We start from the raw sequence: 13,905 nt of genomic DNA on the forward strand, positions 1-13,905 counted from the left end.
TTTGACCTAGGCTGGAGCAACTTCTTAGTAGACCTGTCACTGGAAGCAAGGAAACTAAAGCAAAAATGAATTTCTGGGACTTCATCAAGATAAAAGCTTCTGCACAGTGAAGAAATAATCAACAAAACTAAAAGGCAGTCTATGAAATGGGAGAAGATATTTGCAAATGACATATCTGATAATAATAACTTTAGTATACAAAATCTAGAAAGAACTTACCAAACACAACACCCAAAAAACAAATAAGCCAGTTAAGAAATGGGGAGAAGACATGAACTGACATTTTTCCAAGGAAGACATACAGATGGCTAACAGGCACATGAAAAAATGCTCAAATCACTCATAAGAAGAGAAATACAAATCAAAACTATGATGAGATACCACCTCACTGTCAGAATGCCTAAAATTAACAACACAGGAAACAAGAGATGTTGGCAAGAATGCATAGAAAAGGGAACCCTCTTGCGCTGTTGATGAGAATACAAACTAGTGCAGACACTCTAGAAAACAGTATGGAACTACCTCAAAAAGTTAAAAATAGAGGGTGACTGGGTGGCTCAGTTGGTTAAGGGTCTGACTCTTGATTTTGGCTCAGATTATGGTCTCAAGATTCCTGAGTTCAAGCCCCACATGGAGCTCTGCACTTACAGCATGAGACTTGCTTGGGATCCTCTCTCCCTCTTTCCCTACCTCTCCCCCTCACACACACACACACACACACACACACACACACACACACACACCTCTCTCTCTCTCTCTCTCTCTCTCACTTATAAATAAATAAATAAATAAATAGTTAAAAATATAACTACTACCCTATGACCCAGCAAGTGCATTACTAGGTATTTACCTAAAGGTTACAAAAATACTGATTTGAAACCCCACTGATTATAAACCCCACTGTTTATAGCAGCATTATCAAAAATAACCCAACTATGGAAAGAGCCCAAATGTCCATCAAAAAGAAAGAACTCTTGCCTTTTGCAACAACATATATGGAGCCAGAATGTGTTATGCTAATAAGCAAAATAAATTAGAGAAAGACAGATACCATGATTTCACTCATACATGGAATTTAAGAAATAAAATAGATGCACATATGGGAGGGAGAAAAAAAAGAGAGAGGGAAACAAAGCATAAGAGACTCAAAGAGCACAAACTGAGGACTGATGGATAGAGGTGCATGAGAGAAGGGTTAGATGGGTGATGGGTAGTTAGGAGGGCATTTGTTATAATGAGCACTGAGTGTTATATGTAAGGAATGAATCACTGAATTGTACTCCTCACACTAGTGTTGCACTCTATGTTAACTAAATGGAATTTAAATAAAAATTTGAAAAGGAAAAAAAAAATCACTCTTCTAAGTCATCCTAATGAATAAGACAGAGATCTAACAATGGTTCCTGGGTTGGGAGTATGGTAGTGGAAAGTGGCAACACTTGAGGATATTGAAAATATATAACATTTTTTTTCATTTGAGCGGTGGGTATCCAGCTCTTTACCTTTGTAAAAATTCACTGAGCTGCATCCTTCAAATTAGGTAATTCTAAACACTTTATTGTGTGCATGTTTTACATCAAAGACAATAAATATATAAATAAACAAACAAACAAACAAACAGTGTGGTGTCAGAAGTATGACTTTACCTATAACTGGGTGAAGGGTAACCAGTGGCAGCACAATTCAGGATGATTTCAGATTTTGATAAATCCAAAGGAAAAATAACGTCTTGTGGCTCCTGGGTAAAAACAGGACGGCTCAAAAGACCAGTACCTGAAAAAAGAGAAGAGTAACACCATACGAAAACATTTGATCCTGCTTTGAATGCAACTGTGTATTAGATATGAAGTCAATACACTTTTAACTTTTATTTTGAAACTATCTCAAAAACATAGAAAATCTTGCAAGAATAATACAAAGAAATATTTTTTCTGAACCCCTTAAAATCATGTCACAAACCAATGCCCCAACCCCCCTAAAAACTTTTATATTTCCTAAAAAGGACATTCTTTTACATAACCACAATAAAGCCATCAAAATAAAAAAAATGAACATTGACTGAGTACTAGTGTCTAATCCTCAGGCCCCACTTTAACATTTTCCTAGTAAAATCTTTCACAGCAAAAGTACCCAGTCGAGAGTTACAGATTTTATTTAATCGTTGTATATTTTCAGTCTCCTTCAGTGTGGAACCATTCCCTACTCTTTCCTTGAGTTTCCTGACTTTTACATTGCTGAATTTTACAAGGCTGTGATCTGGTCAAGTTTCACTCAGTTTGGGCTTGTGTGAGCAGTCAGCTACCAAGAACAGGGTAGGGGTCCTGGTAGGAGCTGTATGTTGAAGGTGCAAGTAATAAAAAGGGTCTATAAAGACTTTTGAAAACAATAACAGAACCAGTGAAAATTGGCTCTTATTTTTAAAAATGATCACCTTAAGAAGTCTCCTCCCCACCAGCCAGAATACACTGATTACACTGTCTTACTCTGTCCCTCTGTTCCTCTCCCTAGCTGGGTGCACCTTAGTGTCTGCTGTTTTACTATGATTCAGGGATACCATGTGCTTTATATTACACCCTCTCAGGTGGTACAGGACTTCAATTTGCCCCAATACTGCTGAAGTTAACTTTGGTCACTGATTGTGAGGTATCGTCTATCAGACTTTTCCATTTTAAAATTATTTTTTTCCTCCTTATACTTAGTAAGTACCTTGTGTTTAGAGATTTTGAAACAATTCAAATATACTGTTCTTCAATGAACACTTAAGTGTTTTATTAATACATTTCTATCAAAATGGTCTACTCTATCAGAGTGGATAAATGATTTCTTATTTTATTAAACAAGTAATAATCTATTAATATTATTTTGATTACCAAATTGTCAATGATTTGGCCAACAAGAGCCCATTTAATGTAGTGTATCTTTTTGACATGTGCCTATCATTCTTTGAATACTTCCTTACTTTATTGTACAACAAAATGTCCCAGAATTATCTTGTGTTTTTTCTACTGTAGCCATGGAAGTAGTCATCTACTCTCCTAAGCAAATCTGGATCCTTTTATTAGAGAATGGTATTTAGAAACCATGATCTGGATGCTAAGTGTACACAATGTTACTGAGGTGTTCTTGCTCCCAGGCCTTCTCACTCAGTGTGTGTGTATGTGTATATATAGAAATATTTATGCATTTGTTCAATTCCCCTATATATAACTAATCTCCAGGGAATGCCGCTGTAGATTTTATAAAGGTCCTCTTCATCCTGCATAGGTTCTGACATAGGCTCCCAAGTTACTCCCACACCTGCCCTGAAACCACTTATTAAGCTATCCCCTCTCTTATCACCTCACTCAGGTTCTGACCTTGTGCAGTGCCTCCATCCTGTGTGTATTCTTTTTCACTCCACTTGATCTCTGACTCAACATCCAGAGTCATATTCCACTCTCTGTGGCAATGGAACCCTTCCGAGCCTTCTTAGACTCTGATATCCTGGGCCAGGCTACACCACCATAGGCATCCTTATCACCTTTCTTGGGCTCTGCCACTTTGCCTCCGAGCCACCCCTGTGATACCCTCTGCCTTACATGGATAGCTTTTTCATCCCTCTCAGTCTCTACCACCTCATGCTGGGCTGCTGTAACTCTCATCATCCACATTCATGTGGATGCCTACTTTACTTAGCTCCCTTCATGACATTTGGACTGAACTGCTAAGAAAGAAAGGGAAAGGAAAGAGGAGGATGAAGAGTTCAATTCTCACATTTAAGGTGAAATGATGTTTTGCTGTTAGATTTTAAGTTGAAATAAACAACACAAAGTATAAATCTCATCATACCAAGACTTAATGTTAGGACACTCAGTCCAAACGGACCTCAGTGGACTTGAACAATTCTCAGTATCTTCATTGGTAAAAAAGATATATGTATCTTAAATGATTGTTTTCAGATTTAATCATACACTGCCTATGAAGTATGGCATATTGTTCCCAGTACAAGTAAATGTATAGTCACCATATCATGACGATCACCATCACCATTGTCATTGTCACCATTATTACAGACAAGGAAATTGAAACCCAGGAAATTGAATCGTCTTTTTTGAGATTCACTACTTGCTGTAAGAGAAAGCAACAAATCAAACTCTGGTTTCCTGATTCCCTCTTCACTGTTTTCACTATCCACTCAGATCTACTTCCTTCTCATTAGTCTTCCAAAATATTTGTAATTTATACTTATATTACAATTATATATTTATAATTTCAGTACATTTCATTAATAACCTAAGAGTGGAGACAGACAGGTTTTAATTCTAGCCTAGTCAGTTACTACATAATGGTGGACAAGTTACTTAACTCTCAACTGTAAAATAGCAACACTTAGTCTTATGTGTTTGTGTTGTGAAGCCTAGTTGAAAAAGAGTGAACTGAAAACATAATACAGACTCTTTTTACCCCAACACCTAATGAAATGGGCAAGAAATTATAAATGCAAACAAACAAGTAAACAACAGAACTGAACAATGTCTGAACAAGAAAAGGGACAAATGCCATTGACTTTAAACTAATCAAAACAAACGAAATAAACAACAAAAATAACTGAGCCGTAAGAAGAGTTCAGGCCAGGCTCAGGAAATGAGTTTTTGACTCCTTAATCTTATCCCTATCTCCACTGGTGAAATGAAAAAATGCTGAGAACTCTCGTAACAACCTCTGGTTCTGGAGTTAAGTACATTTGTATATGCATCATGTTTTTTAATCTTATTCCTTTTCTAGCTGAAGAGGAGTAAACAGAGCTTATGGAGAGTAAATCAGGAAAGTGTGAATAGTAAAGATGACTGTATTTTACAGACAAAGAGTTTCATGCCTATATACTCACTTGGTAAAACTCTAGAATCCAACTAATAAACAATACATCTGTCCAGCGAAGTATACCTATAGTCCTCCGCCAATAATATTACCAAACACCACTAAAAAAATACCTTAAAATAGAGAAAAGTACCCAAGTATTCTGATAAAGGCTGAACTTTCCTCAATCTCATCATTCCCTCAAGTTACAAAATGAGGGTGCTCATGACACATCCAGCCTCCAAACTGGAGCTGAGAAGGAGAAACAAACAAAAGAGTCCCTGATTTGATGAGATAAAAATTAAGAAATATCCCTCTCTATAAAAGAGTACATGAATTGTTTATACACATTTCCTCAAGAATGAGCAAATGAACGGGAATGGAACAGGAACTATGCAAATATATTTCAAAAATGAAAGCGGAAAACATAGTATGCCGAAGATAGACAAAATACCAATCAAGAAGAAAATGTAACTCAAGGAACTCCAGGAAATTTCTCAAAATCATTTCATGCTGTAGAGCAAGAACATGAATTCAGACAAAGCTAACATAACTGGATGGCAATGAAAAAACAAATAATAGAATCAGATAAATCAGGAGGTTGCAAACTTAAGGATACAAATTGTAAACCAAACAACATCACTAAAGATCTGATAAATCAATTAGAATAAGTAAGTAATCAGATACCTGCTGAAGTCAAATTACTGACATTAAGGGAAAGTTTGAGGTAATTGTAATTAATGACATTGAAAAAGCACAGACAAAAAGCAATTGAAAAACAGGTAATGAACAAGAAAGATAAATATGAACCAACATAAAATCTTCACCATTGAGACAGAGAATAAAACAAATATATCAGCAGCAGATATCATAAAGAAAATTTCCTGTGAATTCAAAGAATATACCATGTTCTAGGGACATCTTAAAGAAAGCACTCAATATCAAGGCATGTGTGATCTTAAGTTATTAAGTGATCTTCAAAGTTAAAGAAAGACTTAAAAAGACTAGGCTGAAACCAAATATCATCTAAAAAGTGGAAGAATATATTAAATTAATCTCAGATTTTAAAATGGTAGCCTTCTACACCAGAAGACAGTGGAAAAGAAAGCCTGTAACATTCTGAATAAAAGTGTGACAAGTCTATTATCACATACCAAGATATCTTCCAAGTTTAACGGCATTCAACATTCTTTAACATAAAAAAGAAACCTTCAGAGAATATAACATAAATGACTATTCTTAAAGAAATGACTTAGCAATGAAATTCAGCCAATTAAAAATGAACCAATATATAGCTTTAAAGAATGAAGGAGCTATAGGATGAACACTGAATATATTTAAATATAAAACTAATACTTATACCCCATGTTATTTTTAGTTATAGGACAGAATATGAAAGCTGTAAACTTGGATAATATAAAAATAACAATATAAATAGAAGAATGAAGGGTTATAAGGGAACGTAGTTACAAATGTTTAAGTGCTAATATTTTCTTTTATAGCAAAAAGTCAACTTATAAAAATACATATATATTAAATATAAATTACAATTTTTAAAAGCATAAGTACTGTAACCTCTTGGTATTATTTAGTGCATCTTTTACCCTTAGAGGACTCTTTTAGGAAAACAAATACAAACATAAATATCTTTGTTGACTCAAATCATTTATTACAAGTTCACAATTCTCCTCATTTTACTTGGCTTCAGTTTGGCTTTTGTTAAACTAAAATACAATTAAGTCTTTATATTAAAAGTAGTATCTATTATAAAATCCCATTTTTATAAAAGCATTTTTCTATGCATTTGTCTACCTTCATATTAGTCTATATCTCTGTATTTATAAGCATAGAAAGATGGCTACAATCTTACCAAATTTTAATAATTTTTATTTTGGGGAGAGTTTTACTTGGGATAAAGTTTTTTTTTATATTTGCATAATTTTTCATAATTTGAATGTTTAAAATGAACATATACTATACTAAAGAAAATACAGGTGACTCTTGAATATGGGCTTGAATTACACAGTCTACTTATATGCAGATTTTTATAGTACAGTATTGTAAATGTATTTTCTGTTCCTTAAGGTTTTGTTAATAACATTTTATTTTCCCCAGCTTACTTTATTGAAGGAATATAGTATATAACACATATAACATACAAAATATGTATTAATCAACTATTTAGGTTATTGGTAAGTCTTTCAGTCAACAGTGAGGTATTGGTAGTTAAGTTTGCAGGGAGTCAAAAGTTATATACATGGGGGCGCCTGGGTGGCGCAGTCGGTTAAGCGTCCGACTTCGGCCAGGTCACGATCTCGCGGTCCGTGAGTTCGAGCCCCGCGTCAGGCTCTGGGCTGATGGCTCAGAGCCTGGAGCCTGTTTCCGATTCTGTGTCTCCCTCTCTCTCTGCCCCTCCCCCGTTCATGCTCTGTCTCTCTCTGTCCCAAAAATAAATAAACGTTGAAAAAAAAAAATTAAAAAAAAAAAAGAAAAAAAAAAGTTATATACATGAATTTTCAAGTGCATAAGGGGTCAGCACTCCTAACCCCTATGTTGTTTAAAGGCCAACTGTGATGGAATTTTTTTAATGTTTTATTTACTTATTTTGAGACAAAGAGTGTAAGTGAGTGGGGAAGGGGCAGAGAGAGAGAGGGAAAGAGAGAGTCTCAAACAGGTTCTGCACTGTCAGCACAGAGTCTGATGTGGGGCTCGAACTCACCAAACCTGAGATCATGACCTGAGCCAAAATCAAGAGTCAGATGTTTAACTAACTAGGCCAACCAGGTGCCATGGGATTTTCCTTTTAAATGAAGTAAAAAGACTGAAAACAAGTAAGTTGAAGTGGTAATTAATTTTTGACAGTAGAATATGAATGGCTTTTCTGTTCCTTTTGTAGAAATTGCCAACCACCCTCCTGCCCCACAAGAAAGAAAGCTGGTTGAAATAATGCACACTGGCCATCTAGCATTGCACCATGCACAAGAGAGGCAAGCACGAAATATTAATTAATTTATCTTCCTTTACCTTCACTTAGAGAAAAGTGCTGTTCAAATTCCATACAATCTAAATTTGGGGTATAACTTCACTTAATAATACCTTGTATTTGGGAGATGATTTGTGGTTTTCAAAGGACCTTTACATACACCAATTATTAAATCCTGGGACATCTGGGTGGCTCAGTCAGTTGAGTGCCCAACTCTTGATTCGGTTCAGGTCACCATCTCACAGTTCGTGGGATGGGGCTCTGAGTTGCACTCCACATTGACAGAATGAAGCCTGCTTGGGATTCTCTGTCCCTTTCTCTCTGCCCATCCCTGCTGGTTCTCTCTCTCTCTCTCTCTCTCTCTCTCTCTCTCTCTCTCTCAAAATAAATAAATAAGCTTTAAAACACAAAACAAAATAAATCTTAATCTACCATTTGGTAGATTAAGAATTTATAACTAATAGAAAAAGGCATTTTCTATCAAACTGGTTTATTTTGAAGCCACAAAAGCTTGGTTGTAGTGAACTTGGTTGAGTTCATACCAGTGAAAAGTCTAGCTTGTCAACTAACTGGACTCTTTTGGTAGACTTTCAGCTTTTTTATTTTTTTTCATATTGTAATGATATGATTACATAATAGCATACTTTTGCTGCTGTGTTTATACTGTCAGAAAGCAAAGACAACATTAGTTTTTCTGTACAAGAACACCTGAAACTGTGACAATATGATATCAAAATCAAGAAATCAAAGTGCTTTTTCAAGTACTTTTACTTTAAGAATATACTAGAGGTTAGGATGAGTGTTGACAATAAGCAATTAAATAATTGTATTAATAGTACCTACTATTATAAAATCACCTATGATTATAATGCTACTCTATAAAATTGTTTCATTTGACAGTAAAGCAAGAAGTTTGCAATATAGGTTCAATGAAAAATAAATACTTTTAAATGACAATTTTAAAAAAACATAGTTATTGAAAATTAATGTAGATTTGTCTCGTTTTCCTTCTTCTTTTGTCTTCCATATTAAAATATATATTAATTATTATATAATTATAAATTATATAATTATATAATATAATTTATAATAAATTTATTTTATTATATTTATATTTATATAAATTATATAAATATAAATATATTTATAAATATATATAAATATATACGCATATTATTAATTATATATACATATATATGTGAATATATATATATCCTATGATCTGACTCCAATACTGGATCAAACGTACCAGTGTCTACAGTTCACTGTCATCTCTTGAATATCGAGAACATTTAATTGTATCTAAGGCAGTCACATGTTGGCATTTCTGAACAGTTCCATGAACATCTTCATGGAAAATCAGCTTTTAATCTATGTTAAAAGTCATGTCATCTTCTTTTATACTAAATAGGCAATTTTTTAATAGCAAAAAGTCCTATTTGATTTACTTTACCCTTCTAGCCATGGTTAACTAGACCAAAGGTGAACATGTCCTCCTGGGCTGCTATGTTTCTCTCTCTAGGAATAAGCAAATAATATTAAGACATGATTGTTACTTGTAAAGATATGACCTATTCAGGAATATTAGAGCAATCCATTTTCCATAAGACTCATGAAAACTTAGAGAATGCTAGTCTAGTCTACAGACTGAGACAGACAGTAAGGCAGTAGAATGATGGAGACAAAGAATAATTGAACAAAGACTGGCTTTATTCTGTGAGCTTTTTGATCTTTGGTTCCAGTTTTTAGTGAGACCTGCCTCTGGGTTCTATGAGGTATCAACTCTACCATATCTGTTTCTTGCTAAGAGACTTAGAAAGACAGATTCAAAACAATAAACAATAGACAGAAACCAGTGTTTTTGTGCTTTTCTTCTCTCTAGAACTATGAAAGCACAAACAACCTGGGTAGTCAACCATTTGTTTTCAGAAGTTATTAAGGGGAAATTCAAACACCTGAGAAGGTTCATATCTAAAAGAACACAAAACTAAACAGTGTATTATCCATGGTTTTACTTGAATCCCAATTTTTGGGCTTGGGCAAATTTCAGGTTTCACAGAGGGGTAATAAGACTAGACATCTCCAAGGTCACATCCAGATAAAGAGTTGCTGGGATCTTTCTTTGTGTCACAATCTGTCCCTCCGAATATAGTTCCCTACCCCGGTTCCTGGCACTCCCTAAAATGTCTTCTACTGAAGAAGTTACATTTCTAACATCATTTTCCAATTCAATTTCAATTTTTTTATTTGAAAAACAAAACAAAAAATAAGTAGAGTCTAATGATTTTGCTTGGTTTTACCAAAGAGGAAATTAAACCAGGCATGTAACCAGTATGACTGCATGGGGCTCAGCTCTTAGAAGGGCCCTGCACTTCTGGTTCTGTTCTGAAGTCACTGCCTTAGCACTCTTAATACCGTTAGCCACATATTTGAGTTTTATAAGTGAAGTTTGATGAGTCTGGTGAACATTGAGTGCTTGATGCCTTGGCTAACATTTGGTACCTCCTCCTGTCACCAGGCCTGCCTCCCCAGGACCCTGCATTTTTATTTTTCACTGTGCCCTGCAAATTATGTAGCTGGTCCTAACGCTTACAGAAATTAAATGATTTGCTCATGGACACTGCTAGTGAAATTATAGAGCTAGTACTCAAATTCAGATTTGACTCAAAGTCCAGGATTGCACACACTACACTATAACCAGTTCTGCATAGTTTCAGGATTTAAAAAAAAAGGCTCTCTCCCCTCTGGCTTTCTTTCCTTTCTATTGCTTTCTATTACTAAGCCTCTTAGTTTCCAAACCAAGTTCTTAAGCCTGTTGAACCCAACCTAGACTAAGTCAATTATGTCTTCTCTGGAATTCATGTTCAGAGGACAAAAGCATCAAGGATTTGGGGGCTCATAGGTTTAGCTGTCCAATAAAGAGTTGGATATATTGATGTGAGGGCTGGGTTGGAGAAACTGATTTTTGGAAACAGTGGTTGGAAACAGTGGCCTTTAAGTTCTAACGAAAAGAAAACTTTGTTCTAGCAATAGTTCAATGGTAATCATTCTACAAATATATTTTATACTATTTCAAAAGTGTAGGTTTCCATGTCCACTGCATCATTATTTACAAAAGCCAAGACATGGGAACAACCTAAGTGCCCATCAGTGAATGAACAGATTAAAAAATGTGGTAAATACATAAATGAAATATTATTTGCCATAAAGAAGGAAATGCTGTAGTTTGTGACAATATGGATGAACCTTAAGGTCATTATGCTAAGTGAAATAAGTCAGACAGAGAAAGACAAATGCTGTAGGATCTCACTTGTATGTGGAATCTTAAAAGAATGAACTCATAGAAACAGAGGAAAGATCTGTGGTTGTTAAGGGTGGACATGGGGAGGAGTGGGGGGCAGAGGAGGGAAATAGGTGAGGTTTGTCCAAGAGAATAAACTTTCAGTTATGAGATAAATAAGTTTTGGGGATATAATATACAGCATGGTGGCTATAGTTAACAAGAGTATGGTGTATATTTGAAAGTTGCTAAGAGGACAGTTATTAAAAATTATCATCAGAAAGAGAAAAAATTGTCACTATATGAGATGATAGATGGGCTTACTAACTTTATATGGTAATCATTTTACAATACATACATATATCAATCATTATATCATAAACCTTAAATTTAGACAATGTTATAGATCAATTACATCTCAATAAAGGGGGAAAAAAAGGTACAATTTCAAAATAGCCTTAAATTTAAACCTTGATCAGAATCAAGCCATACGTTGAAATTGGCACTCATTTGACAACTTAGATCATCAGTGAGTCCTTATTCAAGCAAACATCAAAAATGAGGGGGCTCCTGGGTGGCTCAGTCAGTTGAGCATCCGACTTCAGGTCAGGTCATGATCTCCCAGTTTGTGAGTTCAAGCCTCGCATCGGGCTCTTTGCTGACAGCATAGAGCCTGGAGGCTGCTTCGAATTCTGTGTCTCCCTCTCTCTCTGTTCCTCCCCCGCTCATGCTCACTCTCACGCTCTCTCTCTCTCTCTCTCCCTCCTTCAAAAATAAATTTAAAAAAACATTTAATTTTTTTAAATGAGGGGGATGAGTTTAACATCTACCTGACAGTGGCCATACTTGAAATTCTTTCATGCAACAGACATTTGAGAAGATAATTCTTAATTGAAAAGCTACTTTGAACATAATAGAATCATTCTGGTTATTTTCATATCAGACACTCTAGCAGAATGAACTAATGGCATACACTTGGTGTAAGATGTGCACATGGAGACTTGCAGTATTTCAGTCCAGGCAGCCATCTATGGTGACCTAGTGATTCAAAGACTGAGTATTAAACCTGCCTGGAAATTGTATGACACATCAGAAATGGTACACAGATCATAAAGTAAATCATAGTAAGAACTGTACATTACCATACAGTTCACATTCTGTTTATCATTGCAGTTTAAAGCCAAACCAAAATACAATTTGATATCATTGCTTGTTTAAATATTGCCAGGACACAGTGATAAAGTCCAATGGAAGCAAATTCAACCAAATTTTATTAGCTGTAATTATTGGCTAAACCTTCTTCAGGCACAGATAATATAAAAATAAATAAATAAATTGCACTCAAGGAGCTTATAATCAAATAAGAGCAACTGAGACATGTACTAAGAGCCAGGTCTAAAGTTGAACTTGTACACAAATTATCTTCATCCTTATAAGAACTCTGACAGGTGGATTCTAATATTACCGATGTACGTGTGAAGAAATTGTGGTTTAGAGGATTTAAGTAACTTGCTCAATATTGAACAGCCAGAGAGACTATTGTAATCCAATTTTGAATGCAGGCAATCTGACTCCAGAACACACACTCTACGTCACGTGATATGTACTCCAGAAAGGGAAGCAGACATAAAAATAAGTAACCGCAATATTACAGAATAAGTATTACACCAAAAGCATGATTATACTTTAAAGGGAGTTCAAAGAGGAAGTGATTAATTCTGCCTAGAGGTTATGGAAGACTGACAAAAAAGGTATTATGTAAGCTATGTGTAAAACAGTGAGAATGCCTTTGAAAGGGAAGGGTGTAGTATGGAAATTCTAGGACTAGCTTGAATAGAGACATAAAAATATGTGTCATTCAAAAATAGATATAATTAGTCTGGAAGGTAGGGGAATAATAAAATATAGAAATGGAATCGTATATGTAGAGCATTTTGAAGGCCCTTAAATGACATTACAGAGGTTTGAACTTATTGTGTTAACAGTTAGAAAACATGGAAGTGCTTTCAATTTTAAGCAGGACTATCCGACATGCTTAGATCTATGATTAACTGGAAGAACAAGGGAAGAGAACCACAAGTCATGGAGGCTATTTATCAAACATTTGAAAACACTGAGATAATTGGGGCATTGTCAGTAGAAATGAAGAGAATGAGAACAATGCGAGAGCTCTTCTGAAGTGTTTCCAGGCAATACCGGCAGAATGATAAAACTGATTTGAAGTGAGAGATGAAGGAAAGAGAGCATTAAAGATTCCTCTGAGCTAGCTGTAACTGATGAATGCATGTATGTTGACTTCCTGAACTGTTTTTTTTTTTTAAGTTTATTTACTTATTTATACTGAGAGACAGAGAGAGAGAGAGAAAGAGAGAGCGAGCGCAGGTTGGGGAGGGGCAGAGAGAGAGGGAGATACAGAATCGCAAGGAGGCTCCACACTGCCAGGGCAGAGCTCGATGTGGGGCTCAAACTCAAAAACCATGAGATCATGACCTGAGTCAAAGCCGAGTATGATGCTTAATCGACTGAGCCACCCAGGCGCCCCTCCTTGACTGTTAACAGAAAAACGAAAAGGGAAAAGATGAGGGCACTGAGGATGAAAGTAGATGAGAAAACAGATACAAGTTTCATTCATTTTTCATTTATTTACTGAACAAGCATTTCTTCGTGGGCTTACCATTTGCAGAAACTATCTCTGGGTCTGGAAAACAGAGTAAGGAAAAAAAAAAAACCTGCTCAAATTGCTCTTCTAATGGAGCTTGTATTTTATTTTATTTTATTTTATTTTATTTTATTTTATTTTATTTTA

General features: G+C 35.2%; 1 protein-coding gene across 1 annotated transcript in view; it reads right to left on the minus strand.

Annotated features, from left to right (window-relative positions):
- CNTN6 (contactin 6) overlaps nucleotides 1–13,905 on the minus strand; it is a 288,197-nt gene that overhangs the window by 167,181 nt on the left and 107,111 nt on the right. Inside the window, 1 exon segment of the mRNA XM_040492138.1 lies at nucleotides 1,647–1,773. Within this exon segment, the coding sequence (XP_040348072.1) occupies nucleotides 1,647–1,773 (127 nt within the window).

Source organism: Herpailurus yagouaroundi, unplaced genomic scaffold, assembly GCF_014898765.1.
Source record: "Herpailurus yagouaroundi ecotype Mexico unplaced genomic scaffold, PumYag 183, whole genome shotgun sequence".
Taxonomy (NCBI): Eukaryota; Metazoa; Chordata; class Mammalia; order Carnivora; family Felidae; genus Herpailurus; species Herpailurus yagouaroundi.